We start from the raw sequence: 23,480 nt of genomic DNA, 5'->3' as shown, positions 1-23,480 counted from the left end.
CTAACCCTGCCCCGTTTTTCACCAGTCACCGCAAACTTCACTTGCATACAACCTCCACACCTTACCCTGTTGCACACAATTCACCCCTAAGGACCAGTAACATAAATGTATATTCAGATTTGTTTTAATACTTTTATAATATTATACTGCTCTTTGTGTTCTGCTCTCAGTGCCAGATCAGGGGCTTGCTGCTGGACTGTCCTTCAGTCCAGTGGACCTGACACACAGTGGACAAACACCCCCTCTTCTGGTGGAGGGTTGCAATTAAAGCCTAATTAAGAGCAGTACAATCGTAGGAAGACTCTTGAATAGACAGTGGGTGCAAGCTAAAGGCAGGAGACCACAGACCACAGGTTACAGACTATACATGTAAAAACTCTGACCCTGTATAGGGAAGCGATAAGAGAAAAAGAGTGAAAGAAAATGGATTTTCTAGATCCTACTCCTACTTACTCACCCTGGCTACAACCAGCTCTTCTTTCTCATTTGATGATTCAGATACAGGTATATTATTCACCTGTGTGAACAACCTACTTTTTCACAACCCTTAACGGAAAAAAAGAAGAAAAAAAAAAACAGAAATAAATGTGATTGTTTCCAACTTCTGCTTTGAAGTGACACAATTCCCCCTCCCTGCCTTCAGGGGGTGTGAACTGGGAAGCAAAGTGACGCAGTGTAAAAGGAAGCATGAGAAAATGAAAAAAAAAAAAACACAGACACATGCACACAGTCAGCCCGGCTCACGGTGCTGTTGAGTCAGTTAGACTCACGTAATCCTAGATATGCTTATAACAGGAAGATGAAAACACTGGTTTCCAAGGTGATGTCAACAGAACAAAAACAGAATATAGGCACGTCTGGAATGTTCTGTTCCAACACGGCAGCGCTCCTCTCCCCTAACGGGGCGGGCGGCACCGGCCAGCCCCCCACAGCGATGACTCACTTCCTATTGGATTGGGGATTCTTATCGGGGGGTTTAATTCTTAGCCTCCATATCAACTGTCCCACAAGCCAGGCATCGGACTTCAGAAGTGTGCAGTGAGATGCACATAAAAAAAAAAAAAAACAGCAGGACCACCCCAAAAGAAAATGTGATAAATGATAGCCAGCCTAATACATGGCTAAATCGAGATTACTAAATATAGCTATAAAAAAAAAAAGAATTGTGACATTTTTCACTACAAAATCTGGACCAAAGTTCCAATAATGGGGGATTAATCCAGAGAAGGAATTAAATCACTTTTTTTTTTTTTTTTTTTTAAGCTAGTGCTATAGATCAAGTAGTTCCTTATAGGGCCAGACACAAAAATAAAAAAACACAATAACAGCAAAGCACTAGCACATTGAATGCTGGTGCTGATACATCAATAATAATTAATCGAATGTAATGAGATAACAACCTTCTTTCCTTTCATCCACAAAGAAGTCAGGGACAAACTCTTTAAATCTTGTCTGACACTTACTAGACCCCCTATTGAAAGAGTGACACCCGTCAGTCATGTGCTTCATGAGTTACTTAAGTTTTCTGTTTTTTATGACATGCAGTAGGAAACAATGATGCTGCCATAACTTACTGTAAAGCAGTGTGGAGTGCACATGTACAAACAGTAATCCTTGCAAGCATACACCCCCTCTGACTTATTTGTAAAACCACATACAACACAGACGTAGTATTAAAACACATCAAGTCAACAGCAGTTTTTGATGTTGTTGTTGTTGTTTTTTTAATAAAATATAAGAACTTGTCCAATATATATTCTGTATCAAAACAAAATATTAAATTTAAAATATAGCTGGTACACATTAGTAGTCAGATAGTTCAGACATTGTGTGTGTACAGTAATATGACAGGATGAGCAACAGATTTAATACATGTAATTATTACAGAGGGGATAAAAAAGAACAGAAATACAAGACATTCAAATTCAGCAGTTGGTACCACTTTTACATACTGGATGCATGTGAAGACTGTTTACAAGACATGTGTACCTATGCTGTCTTAACCACCTGAGTCCTGGATGCCTGTTTCAATTGACAAATCTGTGCAAAAGGCAGTACATAAATGTAACCCAGTCACGCCTATTGGGTCTCCTGACAGGGTTTTATTAGAAACATAAATATGGGGAACACTTCCAGACTGAGGACGTTGTTGCTACATATATTAGTCGCAGGCGATACACACTGCCTACATTATTTCTTTCAGCATCCAGTGGCAAGCATCTCGGCAAACGACTGCTTCAACCCTGCTTTACATTTTAATTCCCTTCTTCCCTACAGATGCCCCTGAGCAGGGCCCGATACAAGACACAGGCCCTTTTGAAAGCACTACTAACAAAACAAATCAGAATGACCTGGCTTCAAACCCTCCCCTTATAGTTGACCAATAAATGCTTGTCATGGTGCATTGGAAGAAAGCAATTAGTGTGCGTGATTTGTTTTAAAGTTGCCTATACATACAGTGTGTGTGTGTGCGAAACGCCTGGGTTGGCTGAAGATCATTTTAACTCTAGCTTCCCAAAGGAGCCCCTGAAATTCCCAAGGAAAACTGGAGCTCTTCCCTTTGCCCTTTCCCTGAACTCAGAGCGCTTATTGTAATGGGACCCGTGAGCTCACAGTTGGATGCAAAATGCCTCAAAGTGCAGAGCAGCCAAAAGCAGACTCCTAGTTCAGTCTTAATGCACATACTGTCCTGCTTTTACTGTATTCCCACTTGCACTCGGTGCTACCTCTATGTAGCATCATTGTTGAACCTCAGCCCACTGCCTCCATTCTGACCTGACACCTCCCCTCTGAGACTGCAGGGAACGCCTCTCATTCTCTCTTGCTTAGCTTAAAAGGTGTGGGTTACACTCAGAAATGATTCTCAGCAATTAATCGACGCAACACCGATTGATTAGAGTACCACGGTGCATAAAAACGGATTGCACTACAGTCAAAGTCGGAGGGGCTATTGATTTCTATGACAGTATCTCCATACGGTAAACTCTATTTAAAGGCTTCATTTCCTTCCAGTTACCACAGTGATAAATATGTAAACTCACTTATTCTCTCCCCCATCAATACATCTTGAATCAGCAGCTACAGTAGGACAAACATAGCTGTCAATCAATTTCTAACAAAAATTAAAACAACCTTGATGCTTACAGGTCAGTCAGAACATGTTGTTTTCTTTCTCCAGCAACTTTCAGGACATAATACTTTTTTAAAAACCATCCCTTTGAAATAGGACCAGGATACTGCATGGAACTAAATCAAACTTGTTTTGATTGATCATCATGTTAATCATCATGTCAGTACCTTGAATTACCCTGCTTTGCACCAGAAGGATCTGCAGGCATTTGAGGGACTGCGCTTCAAAACACTTCCCTCCGATTTGGAAGCTGAAGTGTGGAGTTGGAGTGCAGCTGCTGTGCTGAAGGATAGATGGATCCAGAAGGATGCGTCAAAGAGTTGTGTTTTCATATGAAGCATTTGGCAGTCCATGGTGTTTGATGTGGGATTTTCTCTGCATTTTGATAGCTGCCCATATTCTACAAAGCTTACTGCCCCTGAGAAAAGAACAATATGGTAACTTGGATAACAATCATGGCGAATCTCAGCGCTTGCTTTTGATGTTTCCAAGAATTACCCTCCATTCAGTGTGGCGCACAGACCCTGCCTAAGAACATGCAGGACAGAAGCGGCTGCTTGGCGATTGCTGTGTTTGCTTTAAACACTGCATGGCTTACAGGTGGCGGAGATCTAAGATGAGAAAATGTTTTGATCTGGGTCTTAGACCTACCTTATCCCAGAGTATTTCAAGTCATCCCTTGAAGCAATGTAAACCAGGCTTTGTAGAGTGAACCCATGTGCAAGTAACTGGGAGGGGGGGGAACAATGGGGAAAATGGTGATTACAATCCTCAAATGTAACAAAACTAAAACTTTAACATAGAACTCTGCACAGAGCTTTAGACTGCACAAAAACGTTCTTTAAATAACTATAAAGCCTTCAAAACCATGGCACTGTGTATTGACTCTAGACCTTGCTTACTCTGTCTATGGTGTCCTCATCAGTGCGGATGGACCGTAACCACTGGATCAGCGCAGAATCATCAGGATCAGTCTTTTGGTGGCACGAGGCACGAGGAGAAATATCTACAAGAGATGACCGATTTTATTACTGACAGCAGGGTCTCACAGTGGCTAAATTCCCCCTCACTTCACAAAGTCTCTATTCCACACAGAGCACTCTGGCTTCACCTCAGGAAGGTATTGAGTGGATAACAGCCAGTGCCTGATTGTCAGAGCCCGTGGAACATGGGTTCAGGGTTTTCTGTGTTGTGTGGATCAGCTGGCAACAGATTTAAAAACAAGGTAATCCATCACCAGATGAGGGAAACCCCAAGGCATTTGGATACATAAATGCAATTGCTCAGCTAGGTTTGTATATAAGGGAGCGTGTAAAAGATCAAACAAAAATGAATTCCACCTGCTTCTACAAAGCCATAGGAACCCTCTTTCCTCCAGACAGGAGCTGGCAAAGCATCAATGGTGATCTCCCCTGCAGCTATACTCTGTCACCTCATGAGGCACATATCACGACTGGAAAACTATCCAGCACAAATACGGGAATAGCACTTTATAAAGTGAATTCGAACACTGTGGGAACGTGTATTTGAAAAACTGCCCATAACCTTCAGCAGGCAGTCAGAGAACCTGGAGGATCCAGCTCAGCGGTGCACTATAAAAACGCATCGTCAATTTTCAGTTAAGAAGCAGAGTTGCCACAAGATCCATTGTATGTGCAAACAATACTGTTTTCAAACAGTATTTAAGTACAACGCTGAAAGTAAAATTCTCACTGACAAAACATCAGCTCCAGTGCAAAGCTTTTTCTGTACCCAGTGAGTAATGCGCTCCACCCACATTAACTTCTTCAAAATGGCGGTTGTATTTTTGCAGATGACTTACTGTAAAAAACAAAAACAGTCTGGTTTACCTGCCAGTTATTTAAAACAAAAACAAACAATTTGAAAGGTTAAAGATACACTATGGTCATATTAGAGATTTTAAACAATACATAAATACAAATACCAGACCAATTACCCTAAGAGGTATTCAATGGGGGGTTAATCATTGACAGATATTCTGGATGGATTGGGGTTTAAGGGGGACCTGGGTGATTTGATTCAAAGTTAACATATATAAACCCCCAGTGATTCAAACCACAGGTTTTCATTAATATTGTGAAAAACATATGGTACGTGAAGATGCACCCTGTATTGCTCACTATTCTAGTCATGCCTTCATCTACAGATCTGTTTGCGCTCTTTCTGTGTGTGTGTCTATCTGTTCTGACTGTACAATACTGCTCAGCAGATAACAGGGTCTTTTGTCTTTGCCCTGTGACACACCTAGTCCCCCTCAGGCTAACTCACTCATCACCCTGACCCCTCCTGCTGCTTCAACAAGGAGGTTTTTGTCTGCTCTAAAAAGTACAATCCCCTGCCACAGGACAGATCAGGCAGCTTGAAGGTCCGCTCAAAACTCCATAACCTTTTGCCAGGTACATGGCATTATCCGGGCCTACACTCTGATAAATCAAATGTAACAAATAATAATCAAAGGGAAAATAATGTACTGGTATGCAGACCAGGTGAAAGACTTTGCTTGGGATGCAAGAGTCTATGCAAGCATCCCTAGCATTCAAAACCCATCCACGGAAATATCTCAGTAGTCACTGGTAGAAAACGGATGTGGGGATGTATTGAAAGAAGTGATCGACGGATTTGCCATTTTCACTTTAAAACACAAATCCACCCAACTCCTCCTTTCACCCTCAAATTAAAAATAAAAGCCAAGCCCAAATGCCGGAGAAGCACGGTGCGAGGAGCAGGCCTCACCCATGGGTTCCGACGACACTCTGGCTTTGAGAAACTCAATTTCCTCCTGCTTCCTCAGCACGGACTCCCTGAGCAGATGCTGGTACTCCATCTCCTTCTCGTTGAGCTGGGTCAGCAGGCTGCAACACAATCCAGGACAACAGTCAAGCTGCATTCAGCAGAAAGGAGACAGAAGGTTGGCTCAAGAATATGACTACATCGCCCTCTGCTGGTGCCTGAGCCTTATTCAATACCACCCATACCACCAGGCATGGAGAATGAGAAGCGTTTTTCTTTCAAAGATTACAAATGAATTCTAAAACAAGCGAAGATTAAAGATAATCAAGACAGTAGATCACACCCTTCATGAGATCCTGAAAGACCCAGAGAGAGAAGCAGACTTACCGAGTGGTCTCCATGCGGAGCTGTCTGAGCTGCTGAACCAAGTGACAGCTATTGTAGCGGAAGTCACTCAGTGTGCAGGAGCTGAGCGTGCTCACCCCTGACGTCTCTACGTCATGACTTTCAGTGGCAACTACATCCTGGTCCTTGAGAGAACCTGCCCTCTCCACCTGGTGCTCTTGAGGACTTTCATGGGTGGTGAACTCCTGCTCTTCCGACTCAAACGAGGACTGCAGATGCAGTTTGAGCTCTGAAACGCAGACACTTTTCAATGTAAGAGCGCAGTCTTCATTTTTTTTCACAAAGTTACTCAAACTGAGAAACAAACAATGAACATGTTCACTCTGCAAAACTCTTACACTTCATTTAAGCTAAAAAAAAAAAAACTTTAAACACTAGAATCATGTAAAAAATAAAAACTCAAATGTGTCAGAGACAGAAGGACACTTTCCAAGTGGTGTAGCTTTCCACAGCGCAACCCCTCTTACAGACCTGGGAGGAGCACAGTGATGGATTCCTGCACTGCCCGCCTCAGGAGGTTGTCAAGGGCGAACATCCAATGGGGCTTCACGTTCTGCTTCTTTAGGACCTTCTTCACCTGCAGAAAAAAGCGACTGATATCAAGAAAGACTATCCAGAGAGACTGTAATGGTACAGCAGGATATATTGGTGCCTCCGAGGTTATGTCCAGATCCATAGTATGTCTTGAAACAATGTGATTGCATCATGTGGTTTAAAACAACACAATATTACACAGGTCCCAGTTTTAGGTCAGGGGCTCTAGCCAATCATGGCTCTCAAGCCATTCCAATCCACACTTTTAACCGGAGCACCTGTAGGACAACATCAGACAGTTTCTCAGATGATTACAGTACACTGGATTCTATTGCATGGCTTGGTCAACTGTGCCATAGAATCTAATATATCTAATATATAGAATTCCTAATATATCTTTAGCAGACGGAGACTAACAACTCACAGCATCTTGAAAGCTGAACAGCACCACCTGCAGGTTATCAAGGGGAACTCCAGCTCCCACCAGGTTCGCCCTGAACTTGAGAAGACTCTGGTTGAGTTTCTTCTTGTCAGGGGAGTGGATGTTCTCTCCCAAGCAGGTGATCAGCTGATGGACGTGTTCGGCTGTGAACTGCGGCCCTTTAGAAGTCTGCTTAGAGAACAGGAGGTGTCCTGTATGTTAGCTGGTGAAGCATTTCTCAATCCAACCCAGATCATAATATACCATACAAAACCCAAAATATAATTTCCCCTTTTAACATCTACTAAGTTTCCAAAATATCCTGAAAGATTTGCCAATTCTTACAAAAAAAGAGACTATGAATCAATAGCTATTTTTATCCAACAAATATGACATTGGTTGAAATGTGGACTGTAACTAACAAGGCAGGACAGATATCTTTTATTAACAATATATCTCTGAAGAATAAACAGGTCAAGAGGTTTCACTTTTTACAAACAAAAAAGCAGTCAAAGAATCACTGTGCATGTTGAGCGGAGACAGCAGAGTGTCTGCCCGGTGGCGTACCTGACGCAGGCCCTCCTGTACGCTGCTGACCACAGTGTCGATGTCGTCAGTGAGGATCCAGTACAGAGTGGCCCTCCGTTCACTGTCCTTCCTCAACATGAACAGGCCCATGTTCTCGTCCGGGCTGGCAGGGCTGCTGACGTCATAGAAGGGCTCCTCGGGAACGCTGAATAGAGGGAACAAGACAACCGTGTTCGTGAACGACATGAGGGACAACGGGTCTATGACCATTCATCAGCAGCAAATTCACCAAAAACGTATCACTGGACAACGACAACCACAGTCTGTCACATGATTCCATTTCATGGCATTGACAACAATGGTAAAGGTGTTAGAAATGACTATTGTAGTGACCAGTTATACAGCCATGATACCTAAACGCCAGACACTGTTTTGGCTTTTCACTTTCTTAAGTTTAATGCAGGTATTAACCAGCTAGTGAAAGTTAGTATATTAATGTAGAAAAATGGGGATCTTGTGTGCATGGTGAACCGGTCATCGTATTGTTTGTCAGACACAGCCGGTCTCCTGTAGCCACTTTGCAAGCTTGTGAGTATGTAGCCAAAAAACATACTGGATGAAAAGGCCCATGATGAATCGTTGCTGGTAATGAAAAAAGTCTGATAGGATACCATCAAACACACGCAAGACTGGGCCTGTTGTCCAGAGCAGAATACAGGGCTGAGTTACAATTTTAGTGCTGCAAAAACATTGCATAACCAGCACAATGACACAGACAAAAACAATGAAACGCGCACACCAACACACATCCGTTGCTTCCAAGGAAAACAACCCATTCATATATGTATGCGAAATTAGTTCTGTAACCCACAGAAAGTCAATTTCCTGATATAAAAGAAGCAAGTCATAAGTAGCCATTTCCTGGAGAGCCACGGTCTGATACCTATATCTTAAATTACAAGAGAAAATGCAGAATTTGGACTAGTAAAGCCCAATGATAACAGTGATTCATGTTTTTTAGAAGAGACTTTTAACCCTGCAGCTGCATGCGCTCAGAAGTGGCTGGCTGTAGTTTGCCCTACTATGAGAGCCAGGGTGGCACCTACGGGAGGAAGCTGGTGCTGGGTGTGCTGTCAGTGGGTTCTCTCCTCTGCCGAACAGCCTGGGTCCTCCGCAGGTCCAAGGAGCAAGACAGATCGATCTCCTCGCTGGTGCAGGTGTCCTCCACTCGCACCAACACCGGCACAGACATGCTTCTCTGATATTCACCTGGAAGAAATGTACAAATAAAGATCAGACCCCAGCCCTGGCCATAAGCAGCTAAATGCTTTGGATATTTAATACACAAATGTTAACAGATGGTTTGAATGATCAGAGGACTCTCACTCTCTATTAAAAGGTAAATTTTTGTGGTGAAGCCAGTGCTATACCTGGTGACCCGGGGTCATAAGGCGAGGCTTCAGCGGGAGACTTGGCCTTCCTGCGGCTGGGGGTCTTGAGAAAGGAGTCCTTCAGCAGTTTGGCAGCGGAGGCCCTTTTGTCTGGATCTGGCTCAAAACAGCACAGTATGAAGTCCTTGGCTCCTTCAGACATGCAATCTGGGACTTGGGGATGGATTTTAAACATCCCCACCTGGAGCAGAAGACACAGGTATGACACAGCTTGAAAAAAAAAAAAAATTGTGCCGTGTCCACACTGCTGTGTGTGGAAATAAGCAATAGCAATAAGCAATGTTTTCAATATACCTGTATAAGACAATGGATATACTGTGAATTCCAGTGTACTCCATATAAATAACAGGCCACTGTGAGCTTCACCCCTACCTTAAACATGGCAGCTTGAGGGCTGCCCAGCTCGTGGAAGGGAGGTTTCCCTGTGGCCATCTCAATAATAGTGCAGCCCAGTGACCAGATATCAGCTGGCTTCCCATAGCCTCTTGGGCCTTGGTCAATAATCTCTGGTGCCATGTATTGCAGAGTACCTAAACAGAGGATACATTTTAGGGCTTCATTCTTTACAGCCCTGCAGTTAGCTTTATTTCGGTTGGAGCATCAGCACAATTTGCCCTTTGAAAAGTCCTCCCACCTGTAAAAGTCTCTGTGCAAGGGTTGATTCCAGCCAGCCTCTTGGAAGTCCCAAAGTCTGAGATTTTCAGGACACCATTGTAAGTGTTAATCAAGACATTATCACCCTGAGGGAGAAGAGAAAAAAAAACCTAATTAAACAGCAGAAATTATATGATGCAGTTTCTATTTAGCTGAAGAAGTTACAGATTCAGATACTGCAATAACAAAAATGGTTTTGAGTAATTAAAACAATTTAAAAAAAGATAAAACATGAACATAATATTTTAAATATAGTAAAATATAGCACAAATCCTCAAGTCTCCTTTTGTGTTCAGAACTTATTCAAAGCATTTATCATGGAGACTGTGATATGTGCACCAAGGCCTTGCCAAAGCTTTAAAAGAGAGGTGTATAGAAAACTACAAAGTGTAAATCACAGACATTTGTAACAGAATTAAAAAAAGTGGCTTGTATAACCCATCCAGGGGTGTCTGTGGTGAGGGTTTGCCAGTTACCTTAATATCTCTGTGAACAATCTGGTTGTCGTGGAGATACCGGAGCCCTTCGAGGATCTGTTTGGTGTAAAAAACAATGGTGGCTTCGTTGTCCTTCAGAGGCCCCCATTTGGACCTCAAGAGCGAAGACAAGCTTCCTGCACAAAGAAGACACTGTACTTCAAAACCAAATGTAGATGAAACGATCAAAGTGCCATTAGGAATTTTAATCTTAGTAGCTGACAATTTGGAATGTGAAAAATACTAGTAAAAGGTTAATCTACAAGGATTCAATTGAAACCACGTCATTAAAGGTTTGTCTTTCATCAAACTAATTATTTCCACCGAACGAGAGACACTCCACAAACCTGCTAGAAACTCATGAGGAAACAAGTTCTGTAAAAATGTAACCAAGAACAGGAGCTCTCATATCATATAATCTCATCTCTCTTCGAACTACTCACTCCTTTATCTGCCTGTTATCAATTGGCATTTTAAGTTGCTGTTTTTGCCTTCCTAGTAAACTCTTTGTATTTTTGGAAAAAAGATTCGTTCATCTGAACTTTGAGACCTCTCTGAGTTGTTTGCATGTGATTGGCACATGAGGTCATCTTAAATCCTAGCTGTCAATCAAACGTTACCACAGTGAAATCTTAACCTTTCAATGACCCACAGGATTTCTGATAAGGTAAAACATTATCCCACCACAAACAGAGCTTCAGTAGAATTTCCCCTTGGAACAAACTAGTATTTTACAATTAAACATGTTGTATTGAGTATCCAAATAAATTAACTTAAAATTCAAATATTTGAAATTAGCCAATTTAAAATGTATAAATACTTGTTTGTTTCTCTTACCACTTACTACATTTTCCAAACAGAAGAATACAAGTTATTTCAGCTGTTGTTGTTGTTGTATCATGTACTAAGCATATAAAAACCCATAAGAAATGCAGGAACTGTTTTTCAGATGAATTCAGCATATTGTGCAATCCAGCACTTTGTGTGGGTAGGTTTTAAAACAAATTCCCCAGTGCATTTCTTCCTGCTCACAGAAGGACCAGGCTTCCGGTAACAAGGCCATCATTTCACAACTGCCAATTCTGCATAAGTCCCTGTACTTCTTGTAAGAAGAGAATTCACGAGCCATTAAAAAAAAAAAAAAAAGAACAACTGTTTTCAGTTCCCACATTGTTGTTCCACATGGTATAAGGTAACTGGTATAACTGGTTTTAAATGAGAGAAGCTGAAACTGAAAATCCCTTCTCTTAAGCACACTAAGCCATTATTCTCATGTAATCTGCAAAGCCTCCCTCCACTGGTAATGCACTGCATGCTATGTAGAGCACAAAATCCACAATGGGATATTTTGACCAGCACCAAACCAGTACTGAGGAAATTGTTAGATGAGGGCCTGTACGTCTACCTGCATATTAATGCAATAGCTAGATGTGCCTAAAACACTATACAATACATTGTGAACTTTTTCTGTTATACTACTTTTGGTAATATTGGGTATATGATAGCTTGGCCGAGTCTGACCATGCACACAAAACAAGGCTCTCGTAAACACACTAACCTCTGAGTAAGCCGATAGGTCTACCTGTCTTATACCTGCTCAGCAATTCAGTAACTCGCTGCTGCAGAAGCGCGTCGAGCGTGTAAAAAACGAAGAGACATATGAACGGACACTAAGAGCCCACGGCGGACTGTCGTACCTCCAGGGACTTCCTCCATGAAGATTTTGATGAAGCCGTCCTGGCTGACAGAGCCCAGGTACTGCACGATGTTCCTGTGCTGCAGGCGCTTGTGCAGGGCGATCTCCTCATGGAGCGGCTGAGAGTACCTGAGAGCAGAGGGGCAGCATTGAGCCCACGCAACACTCCTAAGAAGGGTTGGTTATGTTTTTGCACAAAACCCTTCTTAGGAGTGTTGCTGCTGATGATGTGTGTTGTAATTTAAAATAAAATTATTTGTATCTCATCCACTGGAATACTTCCTTATTTGCACAAAACAAGGGAGTATTTCCAGTGGATGAGATACAAATAATTTTATTTTAAATTACAACACACATCATCAGCAGTGGAAAATGCAAATTCTGTGGACAGCTGGAAGTGAAAGCCAAACACACAAGCATGGGATACCTATTTACTTTGGGCCTTTGGTACGGTCCATCACTATTAGGATCTGTTTTTGTTTAACTTTGTGGGAACAACCTGACTTTATAACTTGCTCAGGAGCTCAGTGCACAGGCGCAGCATCCTAACCTGGGCTACAGATATAAGAAAGACTGCAGAAGCCTTATAACAGATAATTGTTCTCTGTACACATCCTGAGATGATCAGCACTCATCTTTTAACAAATGCCCCCAGGTATCACTGAACCATACCGAGTACACAATTCAGACGAGAAGTCTGCAGAGACAACACTGGTGAATTTAAAAGCCAAAGGAGTGAGCTGGCAGTTACATACGTGCTGTCTTTCTCTGGGATTTCCTTGATGGCAATTCGCACTTGGTTACTGAGATCCCTGCCGGCGTACACGACTCCGTACGTCCCCTTTCCCAGCACTACCCTCTGATCTGCCTCGTCATATTCATATGCAAACTGCAGGGGAAATAAAGCACAGTTTGCATGAGAAATCAGTGGAAACATCCTAGTCTTCTTGGGTGTGAGCGTTTAAACAATTCAAGTCAATCCCTCCGAGTAGTCGAGACTGCTCAGTTTTGATTTCAAAACCAGACGCACTGTTAACCCAGACAGCAGGCTTACTTGACAACCTGGCTGCTCTTTCATCACAGGATATTTCACATTCACAAAGCAGAACCAGGCATTGGGCGTTTGTGCTGTGGCAAACACAAATAGGAACTGTCTATAAAACTCTCCTTACTGCGCCACCTTGAGCTGTGGATCTCATTGTCATTGGTCAGTTACTTACATGGGTTTTACCAACGGGCAAAGAAGGCGGGAGAGGCCTGCGAGATCTGCCCTTAGCCAGACTTGTGGACTCCAGAGACAGGATGCAAATTTTCCCCGGACATGTACAATTTTATGACACCCTACTGTGCAATCTGTAAGCTCCCATGGTAGTTAACAGCTTTCTGGGCCATTGGGCATAACACAAAATCTGCTATAATGATCTTCACACAGACCTCGAAAAAACATGTTTTTTAGGAGATCAAAATGAGGAAAAAAAAAATAAAGCCATTCCAAACATGCCATCATCAACTCCTCAACTCACTTCCAATACCTCACTGGACCGCACCCCTGGGTCTTCAAGACTGGCTTCATTCTGCTCGACGAGAGAGTTCACCACGTCACAGAACCTGCCATGAACACAGGAAGCAATGCACAGAAGCATGAGCATGGCACTTTTGTAATGCAGTAAAATGTTCATTGTGGAAACTGTACACCCTTATCCAGGGTCTACTAATTAAACATTTTTTTTTATAATAAGCAGGTTACAACTAGATCGACTCGAAAAGAACCCCACCCCAGTGCCCTAGTGGTTGCGTTTCACAGACACTGCAGTTATTCTGGCTAAAACTGCCTGCAGGGGTCCACTGAAATGTATCCCAACACTGCTGCATAACACATGGGAGGCAAAGTCAAAATATGTTTTACTGCTTTATTTCTCATACAGAATAAAAACCATGTCCAACCATTAAACATTAATATTCAGAACAGTGCATGATAAGGATCGATTAAACAAGAGCTAAACTGCAAAGCTCACCCGGCTATAAACCTCGAAAGTTTTCAGGAAGGGAACACAGTGACTGAGCAAAAGCTGCAGATCATGTGATGCACAGTCCATATCTTTGTTTGTGTTTATGGTTTTCTGCTGAATTCAAATTGCACTCGATTCCTACTCAGACTTTTTTAGTACTTAATAAAGCAGGCTAACCGACAAAATAAGTACTGCAGGTAGCCAACTCCCTGTGTTGCATAAACTCTCGAAGGAGCTTTTAACATGAAACATAAACAGAGGTTAGATAGTTGAAGATTGGGATGAAATGCAGTAACTTTGTATCGGGGAGAGAAATCTAGAAAATGATGTTGAAATCAGCTGAGGGAGGATATGTCTTGTATAAAACACCCTATAAAAAACTATGGAATTTAAATACATTTGATTTTCTTATGTACAACAAAAATAATGCAAGGAACTCATGCCTGCAAGTTCAGCTGGCTGGTAGATAGTTAATAGCTTACACATTAACACACCCACAGTTTTGGCAATGGTTATGTTTGAGTCTAAGACGCATTTCCTGCCACCTACCCTTTGCAGTGCAGCTCGCTTGGAAAATAGATTTGGAAATCATCCGAATTATACAGAACATACAGGAAACAGCAGCGCTCGTCGAACTTTGAAACGCTGGGGAGAACGCAGAAAGAGGTCATGTTTTAGAAAAGACATTAGAAAAGACTAGTATCTCTTTCAGTACTGTGATATACTGTGAACTTTCTCATGGATGAGTTTCAAAAAGAAAGAAACAAAAGTGAAACATGTGCTTCCACAGTCAGGGAATTCACAATCTCTGGCATAAAAGTCCTGCTTTTAAAACATGTAAAACAAGTGGAACTGCTAAATACTCTTTTAGCTTTACTGCTTTCCTTGTCACTTAGTCACTGGTCCCTTGTTAGACATGCAAATATAAAATGGGATGAACTTTTGCACGGTGACACAAGCACATGTAGGATATATAAAACAACAACAACTAGTCAACAGCTGCCTGGCATTTACACTGAGTGAAAACCTGCTGGAGCTTTCTTATGCGATTATAAGATGGATTTGCAAAAACACTTGCCAAAAGCACAGCTCATTGTTCTTGTTCAGATTATGATAGCTGCAGATCTTTCCCATCAGACAAATCAAATTGAATAATTAATTCAAAAGGTTACTGCATTCATCAAAGCTATTTTAAATGTTCATTGCAGCCGCGTTGAACTCGAAAAACAAAATACAAATTTCAAATAAACCCGACACCACTCCTTTCTCTGAGGGTGAAGTCCACATTGGATTATGGCAGAAGAAGCTATATTTAAATCAAGATTATAACTGTTCACAAACCCATCAGTGGGGGGTTTGTACAAATGTACTGCTGTATTGTTAGTATACTCTTCTAATCAAGGACTGTGCCAGTGTTAGAGCCTTGGGAGTGTATTAATTTATAACTTTATGTATTAACAAATTAGTAATTACTGTATCCTGCCAAACAGAAAACAAACAGCAAAATATTATTGATAATAGCTGCTTGACAGAGAGGGTCTTATTTAATAGGACTTCATCTGGACCTGCGAAGAACACAGCGGAGTGACACAGGTAACGTAGCAAAAACGCTATTTGTCATTGCGTAGGACATGCAAGAAAATCAACAGGCCTACAAACATTATAGTTCTGTAGCCCAAGACCAATGGCTCATTCAGTGGGGTGTGTTGTTTTTTTTTCCCTTCTTGGTTGTATGTAGACAGCAGGAGTCATTGAACCATGGTGCAGAGACCAATAAGATTTGAAGTGGCAGTAACATGATTTTCTCACAATAACTTCAGTCTGTATAGAAAATTCCACAGATATTTGCCTGATAGAGAACAGGGAATGAGCCAAAATGATCAAGAACAAACAGACTGTATCTGCAGCTCCTACCTCACTCCTCGGATTGCGGAGGACGGAAATGTCCAGTGGTGCAACCCTTTCTGGAAAGAAAAACACAACAGCTGTTACATCGCTCTCACACACCGGAAAGCGCATTTTAATACCAGACCGCCATTGCTTCAATTCTTCGGTTTTGTTATTCACCAAGTCATGATTCGCTTGAAAATATGCTGCACAGCCATGAGAGAAGAAACAGAAATTGGCACTCTTCCAGATTAAAGGCTGCACAAAAATGAATTTGAAGATAGAAAGTCTGATAGATTAAGAAAAAGTAAATTATGAAATCATATGATTTAATAAAGTTTCCTATGGAAAGGAGATTGATGGTTATAAAATGCTGGCTTTGTTTGGCTTTGCTCAGTCTTAATGTCAAGTGTGGAGGTCCTGGCATGCCTTACCTCTTCTGAAGGAGAAATGTGTTTTAGCTTTATGGTCGTGTTGCCTTCCTCTTCAATCACACTCAAGACAGCTGGCTGAAACACTTTAGTGAGCTCTAATATGAGAACCTACGGACAGCAGAACACAATTACCCTTTCTGTACACCTTTTCATGACAACTAAGAGTCCTTAAAAGCTTCACTACAACCTCACACCCAACCCAGTGACCACAGTGAATAACAGGCAGTGATGAATGGAGTGACTAAACTAACTGCTAATGCATCCAGTTCTGCAGTTTTACAGCCATTCCCACATTACTGTAAAGCACTATATAAAATAAGCCTTGTAACATCACTATATGATATTTTTGTAACTACATTGCTTATTCACAAATAACACAGATACTCCAGAGACAGATTATTTACCACGTAAAGAGGTGTGTGCCCAAGAAAATGCACATATTAAAACACTACCTGTTTAAATGCCAATCCAAAGACACAGGGGAATGAATTGCACAGAGCAGTCAGTGCTTATGTGAATATAGGCTCAAAAGCATCAAATCTTTCATTTCAGCTGAACATTATGCAGGCAGAAGACACATGTTTCCATCTATCAATAGACAACCATACTAATAAACGGGCATGCAGAGAGATTGTCATCTGATCGTCTTACAGGGCATCTGTCGTTGCACACTGTGGGTTTACACGCCTCCATTAACAGTTGCATCCAGAAGTCCACGATTTCCTGCTTGGGGGACTTCTCCTCAGAGGGTTTGTAGAATTGCTTAAACATGAGATATGTCTCCATAACTGATCCTAAGTACCTACGAGCAACAAAGACATTATTTAAAAACTTTTTGCATTTAAAAAGCAGCAGATGTTTTTTTTTTTTACAACAGTGTCTAAAAACAATTACAGAGATCAATTTTCAAATATTAAATTAATATCAAAATATAAAATAAAGTCATTCAAGTCCACGCAAAGGACACGGGTGTCATGTAACATGTTTCATACCATATTGGTACATTGAGCCTGTAGAGTTTTTCAGAGGACTCAATGACTTTTTTTGATTCCTTGGCCAGGATGCTGGCTCCTAGATAAAACCCCACATCCCAGTAGAACTGCATCTTCTCCAGGCTACCCTTTCTGCCAAGAAGACTGCTGAGCTTCACCCCTGCCACAAACACAGGGAAGATCAATGGATTAGACCTTTTTTTGCTCTTCTGTTGTATGTTGTTTTCCAGTGTAATCAGAAGAATGTAAACCAACAATACATGGCAGAAACCAACCAATTTTGCGATACCAGATTGCAAATGGAATGGAGAAACAGTTCATACAGGTATGGAGTACAGAAACACACTGTTCTCTCCATTTCAAACTCAAAGGCCCTGGGACTAGATCGAAACAGAACTGGAACCTGTCCAGGAGCTTTTGCATGCTCTTGTGTTATATATAAATGAAAGAGAAAGAAACCACAGACTATTTGCAAGCACACAATTGATATCTTGTGTGTATCAGATGCATGTCTGAACGTCTATTGAAAATATTTCAGAGGAATGGCTGTGTTTATGTTATGTATCACAGATCAAATTAAAACAGCAGCAGAACTGCAGGATAAAGTACGCGTTCATTCCACACATTCAGTTTTACACCGTGTGCTTTACCTTGGTGGTTTTATACAGGCCGAGTAACATAGGGGTGTCAAACTACGTACCGATTTTTCGCAGCTCAATTGAGGTTTCAAAGTCGTGGCCTGCTGCCATTAAGAGAACCACATTGTTGATTCCTGAGTGCAGGGTGGGCTCACTTTCAAAAGCTTTACTGTACCTGAAAATAAACCAAAAGTTAAACTGAAAGGGAGACAAGTTAGACTTGACAGTTTTCCTGGTGCTGAACACAAAGTGGGGAAAACACAAATCTTCTCCTACATTTTAGTGATGGGTGAATGTTAACTTGAAAATCCTGTCGATATGAGTACCTTTCTAAAGTTACAGCCTCTAAAATATAATATAGATGGATTTGTGTGATCTATTTAAATTAGATATGTTTTCCTTCTGCAATCTTCGGATAAAGGTGCCAACAAACAAAAATATAAATAGTATCAGTGATAATTGACTGATAATTCAAATTCTGATCTTACATTACCAGTCGGTTGAAGTTTTGAGCAAGATGATTTTACATATCCTTAAACTTCAGATCTAGCAAAACGACATTATATTAGAATTATTTAGAGCAACTGCAGAGCTGACTGACACGGCTGGTGCAGGTCCACTAGGGCCTAAAAAACTCAACAGGACAAATCGAAGGCCTTTCTTACCAGTAGCAGGCCTGGTCTCGTTTAACGTGGTCAGTGAAACCCGAGCTGATGAACATGTCCTTGTAGATACGGCCGCAGAGACAGTACAGGTCCGAGGCCACGCGCTCCCTGGACTCCACCACGGGCAGGATGACAGACAGGGCTTTCTCCCGATCCCCAGGATGGTTCCTCCTGGGGAGAAACCACGAAGGAATGGGCACGAGAACTGCTGTACAGTAACCCTAATGTGGTTTATCTACCCTTCAAAATGTGCCAATACTGAAAACACTGTTCACACAACTAGGGTCTGTGAGACACTGAGGGCTTGATTTCATAAAAAGAAATAACTTCTCATGTGGTACAACAACATCAGTAAATTCGAAGTGCAGCTCTGCAGGTACTGTCAGGCCAAACTTATATGCAGAGCACATGTATTCAAATAATAATACAATACGATCATTAATCCCTATTGTACTTCCCTCTCCTATTATGGCAGGCTGCAGAAAAAGCCACTTGAAGGTGGCTCAGGTGCGGTTAAAGTGTGGTAGAACACAATTTCTGATGTAAGCATAAGAAAGCATTGTATTAGTGTGATAAAATAATGCACATTTCAACTGTAGATTGTAATAAAGGAGGGCTTCAGGTAAAATAACTCTTTAGGTTTTTTATGGGCAACACAATAAAGACAGGTATGAATAAAACAGACATTTGTTACCCTTGGATAGTACCTGTTTAGTGCAAAGGTGTAGTGGAACTTTATGTTCTGCTGCATAGCTGCAACGCACGTCGGTAGGTTATTTAAGGTCTCAATTAGATTAATAATAGCGTCGTAGTCCTGCAAGAAGACAGGGGAAGGCTTAGTCATTGACACTGCTTTCCAACATAAACAATACATGGCAGGAAATTAAATAGCTACCAACCACAGTTACTCCGCGTTTCCCGTTTACGGAATAAAAATAGAGGGACTGAGAAGAGTCAGGCAGTTAAATCCTGGTAGTACATGTTGAAAAAGCAGTGAGTTACATTGATGTGGAAATATAAACCCCGTTCTCAGCAGTAGAGTTCACATGAGGTCAGTGTGAGGTCATCGCTGTACCTGCACATCCCTGTAGGACAGCAGCAGGTTCATGATGATGTCTGGACTCAGCAGTTCTACACTGTCCAGTCGCTGCTGGATCCGGCCCAGTTCCAGACTCAGCTCCTTCCCACTGTACCTCTCCCTCGCTGTTCGAATGTTGTGCCGGATCGTCTCTCGGAAATATTCACTGACAAAATATTTAGATCAGATTTCAACGGCAGGCCAAAAATAAAGTCTTAAAAGTTCCTAGTTGCTGACACAAATCTTGGTTATATATGGGTACTCAGCTAGTGGAAAAAGAAGGTGAAATATGTGGCTAAAGTGAAATATCTGGGATGTTCCTGTTTTAGCAGACGCTAAGCTTCCATGCACCATCCCAAGCCACAAACATGCCAATCTAAAGGAACTTTTTGGCTGCGTTTACATGCTGGTACATAATTAGTATCATTAAATCTTTTAAGGTGGAAACAGTTGGATTATAGTCTTCATGCATTTAGTTTAATGCTGTATTCATTTTAAAATTCCTGCTTTGGACCTTGATGTTTTGTTTCTTTGCTTTTACTTTATTTGTGTGTAGAAATAAACTAAAACCATTTAAAACTGTAACTAGCCCTTAACCACCTTTAAAAATGCCTGACAGTACATCTATGGTCTTGACTTGTTTACCAAATAAGTCCAAACGCCTCTTTGGTTCATTTTATTTTGTCAACACAGCCATTTAGGCATTTGATGGCCACGCTGTGTTTCTGCTGTGGCAGCAGTAACAGTAATCACTGGTAGTGTGCTCTGAGGACATGCCAACTCCGACTGATGGAAATTTCACATCTCCTGGTATGAGGAATTCCACTTCATACACTAACACTCGGTCTTTAAACATGCCTCCTACATAAGCCTTTTTCTATCTTAAAAACATTTGTATTCTTATTTTCATCCAAGGCCAAGGGCTCACTTCTCCACTCTATGAAAATGGTACTAACTGATTCACTGTGAGCAGGCCATTAGCCCACAGGCGACAGAACATACGTGCCTCAAGTTCTAGTTGACAGTGAGTGCATCTATAAGCAAACAATGCCGCTTACCACGAGTGAATGTGAGTGCTATCTAACAGCTTCACCAGACGATCGACCAGCGGGGTGAACAGAGGCTCAATCATGAAGCTGGGCTGCAGGATCTCGTTGAGGCACTTCATCAAGCCTATGTCGCAGGCAAACACCTTCCCCTGGGGCGACACCATGTAGGGAATAAAGGTGTAGCTTCCACATTGCTCCTGGAAGACAGACGCAGAGACATGAAGATCACTTGGCCTAACAAACACATTTATATTATATTATTATATTAAACTTCATTTATGGACATCAAAATCATTAAAAAGAGGGAGTGCTCCAAAAACACACAACATTTCTAAACTGAAAACATCAGTTCTTATTTTAAGGCCCTCCCTTGGCACTTAATCAGGATTACTAATCAATCACTCTCTAGGGAGAAGCAATCTTAGAGGAAAGTATGACAGATGCATCTACTTATATAACCTAAAAATATAATCACAAGGTATTGCACAGTTTGAATGATGTGTCACTTAATTGAGAAACAGTGTTTAAAATTAAAGTGGAGAAAGAATCAGAATTAGTGACTTGAATATTATGCTTTGCCTCCCATCTCAGCTTACAAGCCAATTCTTTTTTACTTGACTAAATACTGCAGTAAATCCTCTGATCATTTTATGTAAAATAGACTAGTATTGCTGTCGATCAAAGGGTATGTGCATCCGTTGAATCAACAAAGCAAGTGAATCATTAGGTTGCTTGTTCAGGTACTATCACTGTTTACCTTTCGCTGAAGCCAAAGCAAATCCTCCAGCACCCAAAATCATTTCATGTACACTCAATATGCTAATGAGTTTTACTCAGATTCATGTTTCACTGTTCAATAATTTAAATACTGACAAAAGAACAGTTTTTGAATACCCTTTATGAATTAGGGTTACCATAAGAAGCACAACTTGCGTCGTGTCATTGTACATAAAAGCTGTTCATTCATTTTTTTTTATTTTTTTTTCAGCTGGAGTTTTGCAGAATACATTCATATTTTATACACTTTGCGTTACCCATCCTGTCTCTACAACTATTTATGCTCATCTCTGTAATGGACATGTACCTGTTTGCCTTCAACAACAATGCGAAAAAGCTTTTTGTAATCTCTCAGTATTCATTTCTGACTTGGCTTACACTCTTGTGGAAATGTGGTCACATTCATGTACCACCTCAGCTCCGTTGCAATATGACTATTATTCTATTTCAGAGAATATAGATTTACTTCAGTGGAACTTCAGTATCTGAGTCTTATCTGAAATAGCATTTAATTGAATACAACTATATCATTTTGCACGACAGTTCACACACAAACCAGTCTTTACACAGCATCTTAACTCAGCTGAAAAAGCATAGTAATGGCAAATAAAGAAATAATGAACAAATGTGAAAATGTCTACCTTTCTGAATAACTAGTCATAGCTGATTGGCTCTGTGCTTGTTAATTGGACATTACATATCTGACTTGCAAATGGTGCTTTGAAGAGTTTTTCAATGCCCATTCTCACCTTCAATGCTTGGAGATCAGTCTGCTGTCTGTTGCAGTAGAGGATGACGTTGTTGGTCATGCTGAAGCTCTCTCTCACACCCAGGTGGTAGAAGAGAGAAGGCTGGCAGAACGAGTCGCTCATCTCCACCACAGCAACATCTGGAAAAAAAAAGAAGAAGGAAAGAAAAGATCACTGAACAGCTTCCACTGTGTCAGTGAGAATTTTCCAGAAAAGGCTCATGCATCATGGAACTACTTTTGGAGCTTTTTGATAAGGTAACTAGTTCTATTCTTTCTATTACATCTATAATAATAAAACAGTACATTTTAATTAGTAACCCTTATATCATTATACATATTATCTTCTGAAGTATATTATATGGTTGTTGTTATGCATCTGACAAGCTACACAACAAAATAATACTTGTTTATTCTTAAATTCATAATTACTCTAAAACTAGTGCACATTCTGCAAGTAACTCTTAGAAATGTACACTATTTCGTAGTAAGTAAATCTATTATGTTCAGTAAACGAATACTTGTCATTTTTTACTATAACATGTACAAAAAAAAAAACATTAAAACAACAACAATGCACTCAGCAAGTAATTAGACATACTAGTGGAGACATTCAAGTCATCTAGTTGGTTTAAGCAATCCTGATGGAACAAGTACATTAAAGTAAATGAAAAGTAGATAAAGTAATGCGTAGTGACTGTTGTAAATGCTCAGGCAATGATGTGTGGGGGTGTAAAGTGTCACTCCTGTCTACAGCTTTACGCAGGTCTGCACTTGCCTGCGTTATAGAAGCTGTCCAGAATATCCGTGCTTCCCAGCGCAAGCCTCTCCAACGGGATGGTGAGGAGCGCGGCGTGGGCACTGGCACAGGCTTCTGCCAGGCATTTCAACGACAGGTTGCCCTCCGTCTGCGGCAAAGACGCGTCCTCCACCGCGATGAACACCACCGTCACGGCCCGGGTCCGGCTGCGGGGGGAGACCGCGCTCTTGCTGGAGTGGCTCAACTCTATAGCCAGCGGGTCCTGCCAGAAGCTGCCGGCGGACACCCTGCCGTGCTCTCTCTTCGGGTCGTTGTGGAGGTCCGTCCTCTGCTCGGAAGCCTCCATGTCCCGTCCAGTGTCTCTGCAGAGATACACAAATGGGCCAAAGGGTGCGCG

The 23,480-nt window shown here is 41.4% G+C and overlaps 1 protein-coding gene across 1 annotated transcript; it reads right to left on the bottom strand.

Moving 5' to 3' along the window:
* Positions 1–1,701: 1,701 nt before the first annotated feature.
* Positions 1,702–23,429, bottom strand: LOC136763402 (mitogen-activated protein kinase kinase kinase 5). Its single transcript, XM_066717386.1, has 28 exons — positions 23,102–23,429; positions 22,325–22,464; positions 20,808–20,995; positions 19,747–19,915; positions 19,379–19,485; positions 18,672–18,842; positions 18,069–18,181; positions 17,369–17,528; positions 17,028–17,178; positions 16,377–16,484; positions 15,970–16,019; positions 14,605–14,700; positions 13,570–13,654; positions 12,802–12,935; positions 12,048–12,175; positions 10,351–10,487; positions 9,855–9,960; positions 9,593–9,750; positions 9,200–9,401; positions 8,876–9,038; positions 7,809–7,974; positions 7,245–7,430; positions 6,758–6,863; positions 6,269–6,515; positions 5,885–6,003; positions 4,033–4,136; positions 3,782–3,858; positions 1,702–3,548 (listed from the first exon to the last, which is right to left on the bottom strand). Exons 1-28 carry the CDS (start codon positions 23,427–23,429, stop codon positions 3,443–3,445), a joined length of 4,005 nt encoding a protein of 1,334 aa, XP_066573483.1. The 3' UTR covers positions 1,702–3,442.
* Between the last annotated feature and the right edge of the window lie 51 nt (positions 23,430–23,480).

This window comes from Amia ocellicauda, chromosome 11 (genome assembly GCF_036373705.1).
Source record: "Amia ocellicauda isolate fAmiCal2 chromosome 11, fAmiCal2.hap1, whole genome shotgun sequence".
In the NCBI taxonomy this organism is placed as follows: domain Eukaryota; kingdom Metazoa; phylum Chordata; class Actinopteri; order Amiiformes; family Amiidae; genus Amia; species Amia ocellicauda.
Note: the sequence above shows the minus strand (reverse complement) of the source record. Positions and strands in the feature narration are given on the sequence as shown.

What these genes read in the sequence shown, in the direction of transcription:
- LOC136763402 (XM_066717386.1), bottom strand. Translation starts at nt 23,429, where the DNA reads ATGGAGGCTTCCGAGCAGAGGACGGACCTCCACAACGACCCGAAGAGA. An exon ending in CATGGAGGAAGTCCCTGGAG is followed by an intron (nt 10,488 to 12,047) that starts GTACGACAGTCC and finishes TTCTTTGTGCAG; the next exon opens with GAAGCTTGTCTTCGCTCTTG. An exon ending in CCCAGCACCAGCTTCCTCCC is followed by an intron (nt 7,975 to 8,875) that starts GTAGGTGCCACC and finishes CCCTCTATTCAG; the next exon opens with CGTTCCCGAGGAGCCCTTCT.